The sequence below is a fragment of the Arvicola amphibius genome, chromosome 1, assembly GCF_903992535.2.
Source record: "Arvicola amphibius chromosome 1, mArvAmp1.2, whole genome shotgun sequence".
In the NCBI taxonomy this organism is placed as follows: Eukaryota; Metazoa; Chordata; class Mammalia; order Rodentia; family Cricetidae; genus Arvicola; species Arvicola amphibius.
In genome coordinates this window covers 117,627,869-117,641,423 of record NC_052047.1, presented here as the reverse complement: position 1 = coordinate 117,641,423, position 13,555 = coordinate 117,627,869, and the positions used below count along the sequence as shown (strand labels likewise).

The 13,555-nt window shown below is 38.4% G+C and overlaps 1 protein-coding gene across 10 annotated transcripts in view; it reads left to right on the top strand.

The window, feature by feature from the left end:
- Positions 1 to 13,555, top strand: part of Sox6 (SRY-box transcription factor 6) — a 371,593-nt gene that overhangs the window by 172,916 nt on the left and 185,122 nt on the right. For all 10 annotated transcript variants that reach the window (XM_038332186.1, XM_038332161.1, XM_038332179.1 and 7 more), the window contains one exon: positions 11,613 to 11,785. In XM_038332186.1, coding sequence (XP_038188114.1) covers positions 11,613 to 11,785 — 173 coding nt within the window. The remainder of the gene's footprint in view (positions 1 to 11,612; positions 11,786 to 13,555) is intronic.

Genomic DNA, 13,555 nt, shown 5'->3' with positions numbered 1-13,555 from the left:
GATTGACTTTCTATAGTTTGTATAATAAAGTAATAGATATATTGATTTTAAAATGTTGGGAAACGCAGATCTGGATCACAATAAAGGTCATTCTCCAGTTTTTGAAATTAAAATAAGAATTAGTTTACTCATATATTTTCATGTATTTTCTTTTTGGTTTTTTGAAACAAGGTTTCTCTGTAGCTTTGGTGCCTGTCCCAGGACTAGCTCTTGTAGACCAGCTTCCTGAAAAAAGGTTTTGGTGATTTTTGCTTATCATTCAACTTTAACTTCTTTGACTTTTTTTTCCCCTGAGCAATTAAGAATCTAGCTGTGGGTATTGGTACATAAGCCAATGTTATTGAAAGAAGTGATTTTTAGAAGTGGTTTCTTCAGTAATATAAACATCTTTAAAATGTGCCCTTAAATGCCTAGGTTGTGTAATTCATACAGTCCTCCACTTAATTCATTTTTCTAACTTACAGTTTAAATTTATAGAATTATTTGACAAAACTTTTCAGTTTGAAATTAAATTTCTAGTTGTAACATTTTCTGGAGTATTTTCAAATTAGTTCATGTGCATTCAGTCCCCTGCATTTATGTTTATAAGATCTTAATATTAAATTATAATTTCCCTATGTGTACCTTACCTATTATTAATATTGTATCTACCAATAAAGTATTTAAAATTTAAAAACCCAGAAGTACTTCTTGAGAACTATGTATAAAGTATCTAGTAACTGGATTTTATCTGTGGTTTCCTGTGATTTGCTGGATAGAGACTTGGCGATCAGACCAACTGGCCTAGAGTCATGCCTCACCCAGTTACAAGCCATGTGACCTTGGACATGGTTTTAACCTTTCTCATTCTCACTTTCCCAAGTTTGTTGAAATACAGATAAAAATATGACCAGCCCCAGCACACAGTAGGGATTGGGATCACCATAAGTGCTTGAAAACTTTTCTTAACCTAAGCCTGAACTTCTTTAATATTTAACTTACTTAAATTACCTCTCTCCTTTTTCATTTTGTTGCTACATACATAGTGATGGAAATGGCCAGTAGGTTCATTTGGTTAGAGTGGTCCCCAAACTGGAAGAAAGTCATATACATCACAAGGATTCCTGGGATTCAGAGTCGTCCATCTGGGTTGTGAACCACTGCAGCTGCCCACCTCCAACTGTTGAGAACTCCTGATTTAGGATTGTTTATTAGGTAATTTCAACTTTACTGAGCCGAGAAGTGCTAGTCAGCATCACGTCTGCACTTTTTCTCAGTGATGCTGGTGATGTAGCCATTGCCACTGAAGAGCTGGCGTTCAGATGGAAAAATACATGTTAGCTGTTCACTTGTCCATGGTAATGATCTTCCTGATCAATTTGTGTGGCACTATAATCAATAGAGCAGGTATTAAACCTGGGCCTGGAATCAAGAAGATCTGTCTGTGATCATCTATGGTTGTGCTTGAAGTTTATGCGTTTTCAAATTGCCACCTTTAGAAAAGTTTTACATTTAAATTCAACGTCTTTAAATAGTCTTAACTGCTGTTCATCTCTTCAAACTGTGACCCCATCACTTCTGAGTTGTCTTTCTCTCCCATCATATCCGTTGTGGTGTTCTATTTATTTTTCTATTTATTGTGAGTTTCAAATAGTTCTATCTTGCTTCTGTATTGCACACTCAGATTTTGCTATTATGTTAAAACATTATTTAAAATCTTTTACTTTTATTTGAGAGAACAGTTGTAAAACCAGAAATATTTTAAAGTTAGAATTTATGAAATTATTTCTGTTCTCATTGGAATCTACAGTCATATAAAATGATCCATTGAAAACCTTGAATTGAACTTTCTGTGTACTGATGGATGTCTTATTATGAGAGTATAAAGAAATTATTATTTATAAGTTAAACAAATGTACATCAACCTTTAATTTAATTTTTATAAGAAAAGGCCAGAAAATATTATGGATATTTTTCTCGTATTGTAGTTTAGCATGTTCAACACCATCCTGTGATAGGAAACCCCTGATCACTTCTAGATCCAGGTTTAATTGTCTTTTTCTCTAACTCTGACCTTCATTAATTCCTTTATTCTAACTATTGTGAACTATGAAAGAAATCTACTAGAACACTCCAAAGCATTACTCTCAACATAGTGCATCTCCATAAAACTATGGTGAGTTAAATTTGACAACACTGCTTTAACCAGAAGTCCGTATCAGTTACAGCTGAGAATGAAAAGAACATATGCACTTGTCCATCTGTGCCTAACTGTGAATAACAATGGAACAGAAAGCAAAGTCTCACAACCATCTGAGCCTTTCCAGACTCGTCATCTGAGTTCACAATGGGCAGGATGCACACATGGCCAGTTACCTAGCTAGGTGCTCAGCCATGAAATTCTGGAAGCTACCAAGCACATATGTATGGTTACATAAGAACACGGGTTTTCTTTTTCATATGCATGCAATATACAATAATTATACAATTGACATATATGTTTATGAATCAGGTAAACAAAACATAAACTAAAATAAAAATAAAAGGCCTCTACCAAAAACTGTCCGGGAGACTATGTTCATAAAACGCTTAGCACTAAACAGTCGCTGTGGAAATCTAAACTGGACTACTGTGTGACAAGTGAGTTGGGCTCGGTCAGGAGCTGTCCTGACTTACATTAGACAAATTGCAAAATCACCTGGGAAATGAGCATATTGTGTGTGTGTGTGTGTGTGTGTGTGTGTGTGTGTGTGTTTATGCTGACAGAAATTGTTCCAACCTTAGTGGTACATAGGTGCCAGGTTTCCCCATGTAACTTCCACTTGGCCAGCACTTACCTCAGTCTGCAGATGCACTGCATCCAGGGCAGCAGCCCACTTGACACTTGACACATGCAAATATTTGAGAAGTTCTCAGATTTTCATGGGTGTTGTAAATATTGTATCTGGAATGTTAGAGAATGTCGGAGAATGCCGTGGCCTGCATAATCATTGTGTCTGGGCTTGGAACCAGGAGGCCATATGTTGTTTGGGGAGAGGAGAGTAGGCTTAGGAAATAAGTACATAGAGGGTCTTCCCTATGAGCCAGGCTGCTTGATTCTTGAAAAACTCTAGACCTGCCACTCAATGTCAAGATCTCTTTTCACATCCATAACCCATCAAAGTCCAATTTGCTGACCTCTTTAGCTATTTGAGTTCCTAGTCCAGCTTTTAAACTTATTTTGCAATAAAACTTTAAAGAGAAACTGTATTTTTTTTCTTGAGACCAGAGAAACAGCTCAGTGGTTAAAATATACTGCTCTTGTGAAGGACCCAAGTTTAGTTCCCAGCATCCTTGTTGGGTGACTCACAATTGCTTGTAACTCTAGCTCCGGGGGCAAGGTTCTTTGTACTCATATGTACACACAAACACACACACACACACACAGATATATATATACATATATATCTTAAAATTTCTTTAGATATTCTTTAAAAATATCTTTAAAAATTCTTTAAAAAGATAAAAAATATAAAACATATCAGTTGTCTGTTTCTAACACTTACCTGGCATTAAAAATGCTTGGTGGGTCCAAACAACATTGTTTCTTACTTCTGCACAGTGCCTGATTATATCTCAGCCTGAGTGAGGGATGGTAACCTTGACTCTGGACATATGTGGATTCAGATTCAGTCAACTGCTTTGTGAGTTGGTCAAGTTACTTAGCTATTCATCTAGCTATGGTCTAGCTGTTCACCTGTGAACTAAACACAGCAATGCCATGTTAAGAGCGCAGACTTCGTAATGTAACACATAAGGGATGTTAGACAAAGCACCCTTAGTAAGGTCTGTTTGTCTGTCTTGCTCCCTGCTTCCCAGCCTCTAGATGTGATGGACTGTACAAAGAAGTCAAGTCTGCAGCACTTGATTATTGAAACAAAACGTGCCATTGTTCTCCATAAAGGAGCAGAGACTTCGATGTTTCTGAAAGGCAGTTATAATTTTTTATGTATGTGTTATGGAGACATAGCTATTGCCCATCACAAACACCTAGCAGTACTGTCATGGCAGCCTGTCTCCTGCTGAAGATGAGATGTGTCAGGATGCCTTCATTTCTGGACCCCAAAATGGTCGGATAATAAAGCACAATGGGCTTATGCCCAGCTGTGAGGTCGGGAGCCCAGATGGCAGAGTTCCACAGATTGTTCTTGCTCAGTTAGGATCTGCAACATGAATAGACCTCAGTTGATCCAGGAAACCCACTTCCTTTTACAGCCAGGAAGAAGGGACGCTAAGGAGAGGTGAGTGTGCCTGGCATAGACAGCAGACTGGTCTTCGTTTAGAGAGGACCAGGGTCCTCTTGTCTCCTGTTTAACAGATTTGAAAGACATTTTCAATAAGATTTATTTACATTTTGAAAAGGAAATTCTTATATATTTAATAAAAAAGAAAAAGAAAGAAAGAAAGAAAGGAAAAAAGAAAGAAAGAAAGAAGAAAGAAAGAAATGCCTCTGTCTCAATCCATGAGGCCAGCTTCCTGCGTGTCACCCGTGAAGTCCTTCCTAAGAGCACAACTACGGCATTTATTGAACTTTATATTTACTGAGGAGTGGATGGGAGCATATGGGAGCCATGACAATAGCTGACTGAGGAGAAACAAAGCAATTCCAGTGTTCTGCTGTCTTGAAAAAAGTCATTCAGGATTTTCTCCTATTGGTTCAGCTGTTGTAACCAAAGCCTGATAAGATAATAGAAGGCTTTGTGAGTTTTTTCTTTTCTGAAATCCTTTATCTTTATGATGCTCTGGGGCCCTTAGAGTAGAAAGCTTTTAAAATTGCTGTTGAATTCAGGACTCAATTATCTGCTGGTACCCTGGGACAGGGGTTCCTTTCTCAGGCAGTCACCACAAAGTAACTTTTATCAAGGAACCTTCTGGTGTGTTGCAGGTCTCCTCGGCTCACCCTGTTTATTTTTTTGTTGACTTTTTGATGCCCTATTTTGTGACATTTAGAAGAAGATTCCATCAAGAAAGGCCAGGGCTAAATGATGTACTGGGCTTGTGAAGTAGCAACATCACAGCCCATCTGATGTGTGTAGGGCTGCAGTGGGAGAAGCAACAGTTTGACCAGGTTATCTGAGGGCAGAAAAGATCAAATGTGGCTTTCTTCTGTGACTGGCATTGTGTTTTTAGCTTTCCTCTTGAACAATGTCCATTTAAAAACAATTAGATCTGCCCAAGGAGTTGATTTGTAAAAGCTTTTCTTTTCAACTTAATTTAAAAATATTTCTGGATTATTGGCTGAAATCCTGGATTGATGTCACTTTGGAATTACTGTTAAGTGCTTTAATCTCTTTAGGACTGATGTGGAAAAGTCTATCCTTATGGGACCCTAATCCAGTGTCTCTGCCCACCCTCTCCATCAGTCCAAGCACAGGCATTTTTAGCTGTGGATTCTTGTAATTTCACTGTGGCGTTCTATCAGTTCTGTTAAAGTAACTCAGGCTGGTTAGGTGCTGTTACATGTTGAAGCCCCTTGAACATGCTTCAGATACTGCTACTTGGTTTGATTTGGCTTGGTCAATTTTGCTTTGACAACACAGTCCCTCATTTAATTAGAAATAAACAGCATACAAGGAAATGCACAGAATTTAATTTAGCTGTACTCTCTTTTCTCTCTCCGTCTTTCTCCCTCTCTTCCCACCCCTTTGACCTTTTCCCCACCTTTTCTCCCTTCATCCCTGTGCCCTCCCTCCTCCTTTCTCTTTAAGTATCTCTTTCTCTTTCTGTCTCTTTGCTGCTATGCACATTTCTTTATTTTCTTCCTACAAAAATTTAGCTCTCAGGACATCTGCTTCGAGAGAACATGTATTGAGAGGATGATCTATGAAAATCCCTGTGCTCTAGAAGTTACAGGCATGGGATTATTTGAAAAGAAGTGAGGCAAGCCCACATACAAAGTGGAGCTCTCCTTATACTTCCAATGCCCTGCATTTTTCTAGTGCTTCCAATTTTAATTACATGAGTTTCATATAGGCAAAATTAGCTAGCAGATTATGGTGCTAACTTTTATGAACTATATGTGTGTGTGTGTTAAATATGACTATTGATTTCCATTTTAATTAAAATTTCTATTTTAATCTTTTATCTTATACCAAGAAAGAAATTATCTGTTTCATGTAAATTCTTACATATTTTGTGGTTTTTTTCCTTTGGTATTGTGCCTGAAGACAGACTTATAAAAGTTAAAAATTAAATTACCTATTTTAGTTAATTTTTCCAGGTTGTCCAGATTCTGACCAAAAAAGGCTAAGAGGGCTACTTCTGAAACTGTTATAATAAAAGATGGTATTTGAAAACTTTTGACAAGGGAAATTGCCACCATATTTACATTTTGGAAAGTGTTTCCTTATTTACACACTATTGACTTCCTATTGAGACTCAAAATTTTAACTACAACTGGTAAAGAATTCAGTGGATCAAATTCAGCAAATCTAAAGTCATTGGAATAAAGGCCCCTCAGAAAAAAAATGTGTCAATTTTAAAGGTCTTTCCTAACTGAAGATCATTTTGTGATGGAGCCAAAGGTTAATAAAATCAGTAGTGAATGTAGCAATTTTACAGATAAGCTATTCACAACAAGTGTAGTTACTTGAATAAAAAGCTAATTCATTTCTAAAATACCACATGCAGTAGCAGTGAATAGCTGCTTTTAGGTGCTTTCCAGAGGAGGGTAAAATACAGAATCGCAGCACTCTTCTCTTGCCGCGTCCCCGGCTGCCTGTAAATTGCTGTGGATGGGGCTGTGGGCTGACAGGCTCTATTAAGACAAACTGCCTTTCTCATCGGAGAGATAAAATAAATCAGGTGTTTAGTCAAATTAAAATACTTCAGCTAGAGCAGGCCCTGGGGAGCCCTGATCCACCTTACTAATCTGAGAGAAACTCAAGACAGATGTGGTTTGGGGATAAAGATGACCCCATGGAAGAAAAAAGGGAAGAAAGAAAAAAGAAAGGAAAAATCGTCCTGCGGCTCACGCGGCTCTGCCTCTGCAGTCGGAAAATAGATACAGTTTACAGTGGAGTGTCAGGCACACCCTGTGTGTGACATACAATGAAAGCAGGCACACTGACTTGGAGAAAAGCTATGTACAGAAGCTTTCTCGCTGGCTCCCTTTTTGTGGTTTATGAAACACCTCTGGCTTTGTGTGGGAGGCAGAGGAGGCTATTTCCTGGCGATGCATTTGAGAGAGTCATTTCAAGATAGTCTAAAGATGTGAAACAGATGGCGTTAGGCTACCCATGACCTCTGCCTTCTCAGTGCATCCTTAGGCACCACTGTTTATTCCTTTCTTCTATCATCTATCTATCTATCTATCTATCTATCTATCTATCTATCTATCTATCTATCTATCTATCATCTCTCTCTCTCTCTCTCTATCTATCATCTATCTATCTATCTATCTTTCTATCTATCTATCTATTTATCTATCTTTCTATCTCTTTATATCTATCTATCAAATTGATTTTGTCAAGTCATAAAACATGATTTAGGGTAAAATTTTTCCTCATCTCCTTAAGTTAATTGAAGAAGTGTCCTATAGTCTTTCGCCTACCTTAACATGCCCTGACTGTGTTTAGGAGTCCCATATCCTTCACTGACTGCCTCTTCTCCCACTTTGGCCACTCTAGCTTCTCTGTAATAGTAAAACAACTAAATGTGTTTGGGAATGAAATAAATTGTATTCTCAGGTTGGTTTGGTCACTATGATTCACACCTCTTATTATTTCTATTACAGCAAGGTAGATAAACACTTCATCAATTTAAACAGAACTACCTATTAGCATAGGTTCAAATACTGATCTTTAAATTAATTGTGCCAAACTTATACAATGAGTATGGAACATAAAAGTCACTCCTCCCTGCAACACCTATGCATTTAGAGAACATAAGCTATTGTGTTGTTTGAATGTATTGCTCCCTGATCTGAACTCAAGGGCTAGCTACATGGCAATACATAGGATTTCTCATTCTCAAGGAATTTTAGATTTGCTATACTGGTACATTTCACCCAGGGCTATTTGTTGCGGCTTATAGCTATATAAACATCTATTTTTCTACTTGTCATCTATCACCCATCACACATCATTTATATCTATTTAGCTATCATTTATCATCTAGCTATTACCTGTCATCTATTTCTATCTATGTATCATTTATTATCTACCAAATTCCTCTGTGTACAAATCATCCATCCATCTATCTATCTATCTATCTATCTATCTATCTATCTATCTATCTATCTATCTTTCTATCTATCTTTCTATCTATAAATAATATACCTTTTCTATCATCTATATCAATCATCTATAAATTATTAATCATCTATCAATCTATTAGATAAATTTTACTTAAGTTAAAAAATAGTGATAGTATTATATGAGTACCTAAATCCTTAAATTATAAGCATTACTGTCTCTTTTTATTTTCCTTAAACACCTGGCTAAGTCTAATAACAGAGTTTTAAGGTCACCTTTAATGTTTACAAGCAGTTTCATTGTCTTCATACTCTGTAAAATGATTCAGTTAAATGTTACTATTCTGTAAACTTAGGTCTACATAACAGAGTCACCTAAGCGTTTATAGATAGCACTGTTGGCCTCACCTTGAACACAAGTTGTCATTTACACACTATCTTCAGCTTCTCTGTTTACCAAGGGGAAGGAAAAGAGAAATAAATGAAAGACTATTGAAAGGGCTTTAAAACTGGAGAAAGTAAAATCTCATCTTCACTGAGAAATATAACCATAAATCCAAGTTGTGTGCCTTTGGTCCTTGCCCAAAAGTTTAATAAAGTGTCTTTGGTGCTTTATTAACTAAGAACAGTGTAGGACAGCTGTCCTTGCTTTCAGCAAGCCTCTGAACTCACCTCATGTAGTCATGTCTAAGAAGGAAATTAGTGGATTAAAGATAGGACACAATGCATAGGTAATAAGGCATGCATACTCTCCATGGATTTCTGAAATTTTCAGCCTTTTCTCCACACCACAGTCAGAGCTACCCATGCTTAAAATGTTAGTGATGTTGCATTATTCTTAGAGTAGAGAGAAAACTCAACAAACATGCTCTATATGAACTGGATAGAGTGACATTTTCCTGCCTCTTTAGTCGCATCTGGTACCCTCCTTTCCTTTATTTTCCTTGTTCATATTTAATCACCTTTATTTAATCTCTGAAACACATCAAAGCCCATATACTCCCAGTGTACACAGGCATAGCCTGGCCTATATTGTCTTTTTTCCTTCTGGAAAGCTCTTGATCACCCACTACTCATGGCCCTTTAGCTGTAGTTCCCTTCCAATGGCAATGTTTCATCTTTTTTCAAAGTTCTTTGATCAAAAGCCATTACCCCTCTTTACCTAGTTAGTTCTTGTTCTTCTTTTTGAAATCATCACTTTTCTATGGTTCCTTCCTTGAACTTAGATCCAAACTTGGGTCAAGCTCCCTTTAAATACTTGGTTTGCTTGCAGTTTGTTCGTTGTAGTTTACATTCAGATGGTGATTATTTGCCATAGCACCTGACACATTGCTCCCATCCAGAAGGTGTGAACTGGATTGAAAACAAATGAAATCAGGAAATAAATGAGTTGGTTAGTTTTCCTGTATCTTCTCATTTCTGGGCATAGTGATGAAAACATAAGTGGGTCTTTTTGTGTTTTTAAAGATACTGTTTGGTCTCCTTTGGCAACCTACATTTATAGGTTTCTTATTTAATATTTCTGGGTTAAGAACTTCTTTTTTAAACCAAACCTAAAATTCTACTGATGAAATAAAAATCCGCTCTCCTTCTTTAATGATTTCCAAGTGCCATTCCTGATTCGCTGTGTATTTCCATAATCAGTGTCTCTCCTTTTTTGTATCTCATTCTTGTCTTTTAATTTTGATTATAGATACTCTTTCAGATCAGTCCTCCTTGCAGGGACACAGGGCGGTCTTCTTTATTAAGAATATGAGTTGGTATTAAAAAAAATCCAAAGATGTTTCTAACTAGGTTGCTCTTCTGCAGCCGTCTGTCTCCCCTGAAGGAATCACATGCAAACAAGGGCTCGCCAGTGTTCTCTGAAGACACCTTCTTCTTGGGAGCCACTTGGAAAGTAGAGACATACATAATTAAGATAGTTTTAGCTTCTTCAGTTGTTCTGGTGCTTTCTTAGTAGGCATGGGTAGGGCTTCACAGGGCTGAAAGTCTCCCCTTCCACATTCACAAAAATCAGCACTCTTCATCCCCTTTGACAGCTGCTGGCGTCTTCCTGAAAAGCTTTCAAAGCAAAGGTCTCCTCTTTATAATGAAACCGGTGAGGCTCCAACACAGTGGCTGCGATCCTTATCCTACGCTGCGGTAAAATGCTCTAATTTAGATTCACAAAAGGATCCTGTCCCCCTTACTTAGGAGAGCTGTGCAATTTGTCCATAAAAGACTGTGCAGTGCCATTAACGCATACCGTAAGTGCTCAGCATCTTTGCGTTCATTAAACTGCACATCCTTATGCATAACCTTTCCAGCCTCTGAGCTTGTTTTCTTCCTTCGACGAGTGACAAATGGCAAAAGGGTGAGGGGGCCCCCAAGCAACATTTTTGCCTTTGAGGACTAATGTGGAAACCTTAGCTTGATCCCTAGTAAAAAACAAACCCTACCAAACCAAACAAACAAACAACAAAACCTCAATACTCTCTTACCTAAAGCAGTTTTTATTCTCTTGAAAACTTATTCTGTGCCCAAGAGAGTGACCCTTACCTCTGATCTTCAGACCGTTTGACAATAGAAAGCCTTGGAGGACAGTGACGAGGAAGCTCCTTAGATGCTGTTTAGTAAGCATCTGCTGTATCCTTCCTCGCTATTGAAACTGAGTCGTTGAGGAGAGGAAAGTTATAGAACATTAAAATATTAAAGTTTTGAACTTTAGGCATAATTATAGAACTTTGCTTTCTTTTTTAACGTTTTTGTTAGCACATGTTAGTTACACATAGTAGGGTGGTTGTCACACCATTTTCATACATGTGTGTAGTGTATTTTGTTGATACTCTCCTCTCATTACACTCTGCTGTCCCCTTCCACTGGAGTTCATGTCCTTCCCCTTCTCAACTAGTCTCCCCCCATACCTGTATTTTCTTGTCTTTTGTTGTTGTTTGTTTCTATTTTTCAAATTTGTCTTTGTTTGATTACTTTTTGGTAACCCAATGAGTTTAGCTAGGGCTACTTCCAGAACATGGGTAAAGGGTCATTTTCAGGAGTTGGGGCTCCTTATTTGTAGCTACACCACTGAAGAAAATCTCTCTCCCTCACAGTCACCATTAAGTACCTATAGAACCTCAGATTTCTTGGTTTGCTCAAAAGATGGGTGTTTCATAAGAAGGAGTAGATGGGTAGAATGTTCTGCTTTGGTTTTGGTTTTAGAGGGGGAAGGAGAGTCTAGGTGACAATACGGTTCTAAGCATGGAAAACACTAACTACATCACAGTACACATGCGCTCACAGTGACTCATAGTTACTGTCCCAGACCCTTGTCTAAGCGGTTCTTTTTCTAAACTCTGCTCTTCTTTCCCTGATTCCTTCAGACATTCCTCAAGCTTGTGAGATTCTTCTCTTTTTCACTTAGGTACTCCTGAGAGCCTAGCAGAGAAGGAACGCCAGCTCTCCACCATGATCACCCAGCTCATCAGCTTGCGGGAGCAGCTCCTGGCAGCGCACGATGAACAGAAAAAGCTGGCAGCCTCACAGATCGAGAAACAGCGGCAGCAAATGGACCTTGCTCGCCAACAACAAGAACAGGTGAGGCTGGCGAAAGGAGCCAGGGAGCTGGAGATGAGGTGGGGTGGGCGCCAAACTCGCAGAGCAATCACACTGATTGGTCTGTTTGTTGTAGGCTTTCTTCAGAATATAAAACCAGGAAAATTCAAAAGAAGAAAAGGAAAAGAAAGAAGGGAGGAGGGAGACTTCTAGAAATCAAGTCTTTAAGAAAACTGAGGGCAAAAAAAATGCATCCTAGCTAAGGGAACATCCTAGCTAAGCAGACATGACTTTTGGAAAGTGTGTGACTTGAATTGCTTAGCTATAGTAATCTATAGAGGTGCCCAGCTAATACCAGTGCTGCTGCAGGTTCCCTCCGGGCCTCACTTTCCTCTCTAGAAAAGAAGGGATTATCTTCTAGAGAAACGTTGGTTGGGACTTTTTAGCTCACTTGCCCAGTGGTTCCTCCCCTGCCCCATACAGCTCATTCCTGCCAGATATCCCTGTCTGGCTTATGCTTGCTTTCCAAGGTAATTATGACTACTCTGTCCCTCATCCATGAAGGTCGTATTGGTTTGGGTTGTGAGTTAGTCACTTTCTAGAGTGCAGATAAGTCACTGAAAGCAAATTAGTTCATGGCTCCTTAAAGGACTTGATTGACTCAGAAATGAGTATAAAGAAAAAGGATCAGAGTTTAAATGTATGTCTTTTAGAAAATGAACTACTTTTACAAATGATTTTCTTGTCTCCCAGAGTGCATTAATATAACAATGATCCTATAGCATAGTCTTTCATGCCCTAGATCAGACAGTCCCAAATTAATGTGCAGTTTTTAGAAATCTGACATTATTACTGGAATTATCTTTTCAGTTAAATGTATTTTACAGGGATATATAGAGCAGTATATGCTCTGTTGATTTTAATGAGTTGTGACGTCTGGTATTTTATATGCTTGAGTATTTGCCCACATGTAGGAATATGGACTCAGCCCCTAATGGAAAATAACATAAAGGAACACTGTAAAAAATCAGAAGTTAGAATGTCATTTAGCCATCCAGAGATGACACAGTAATTAACTATTGACACTTGTGAATAAGCTAGCACAAATTAATCTTGACACATTTGCAGACGAGTGATATCTTACAGTGAACACTTTGTAATTATATTTCAAAATGAAAATTAAATGACACTTAAAACTAGGTTGTCATGCTCAATGAAGCGAGCATGTAGCTCAACCGATTGGCAAATAAAATTCAGAGTTTGAGCCACATGGTGCTTATGTACCATACTTCACTGTGTCAAACCCATGTGTGTAGAGTGGGTGATGGTAATTGCGCTGTGGTGTTTCCGATGCATTTCTAGGCAGCACTTTATCATTTACGAGGGACCATCAATATTAGATGCCTGGTGGTGTTTTACCAGCTTGCTAAGAGGAAATAAATATTCAAGGGTTCCAGTGTCCATACCTAGAGCTACAGAGTGAGTGGTCCATTTGTGATGTGAGTGTTAGCAAGCCCATCCTAACCTAGTTAAATACTGTTTTCGTTGGACTGTAAGCTCGAGGGAAGAGAAATCCCAGTCCTCAAACTGGAGTCACTTAGAGGCCCTAGCATTATATGTCCAGTTTGAGCCAGCTGTCATCAGATACCATGGAGCAGCGTCAGGAAATCTCCCTCTGTGTTGTCATACGCTGGATGACATGCTTGGGTATCTCCCTGGCTCTAGGTGAGGGAGGGTGACAGGAAGATGTACACAGGTGGGGATTGGAGCCATCCACACTTATTTTCACACCCAACACAGCTTTTCCTAGAA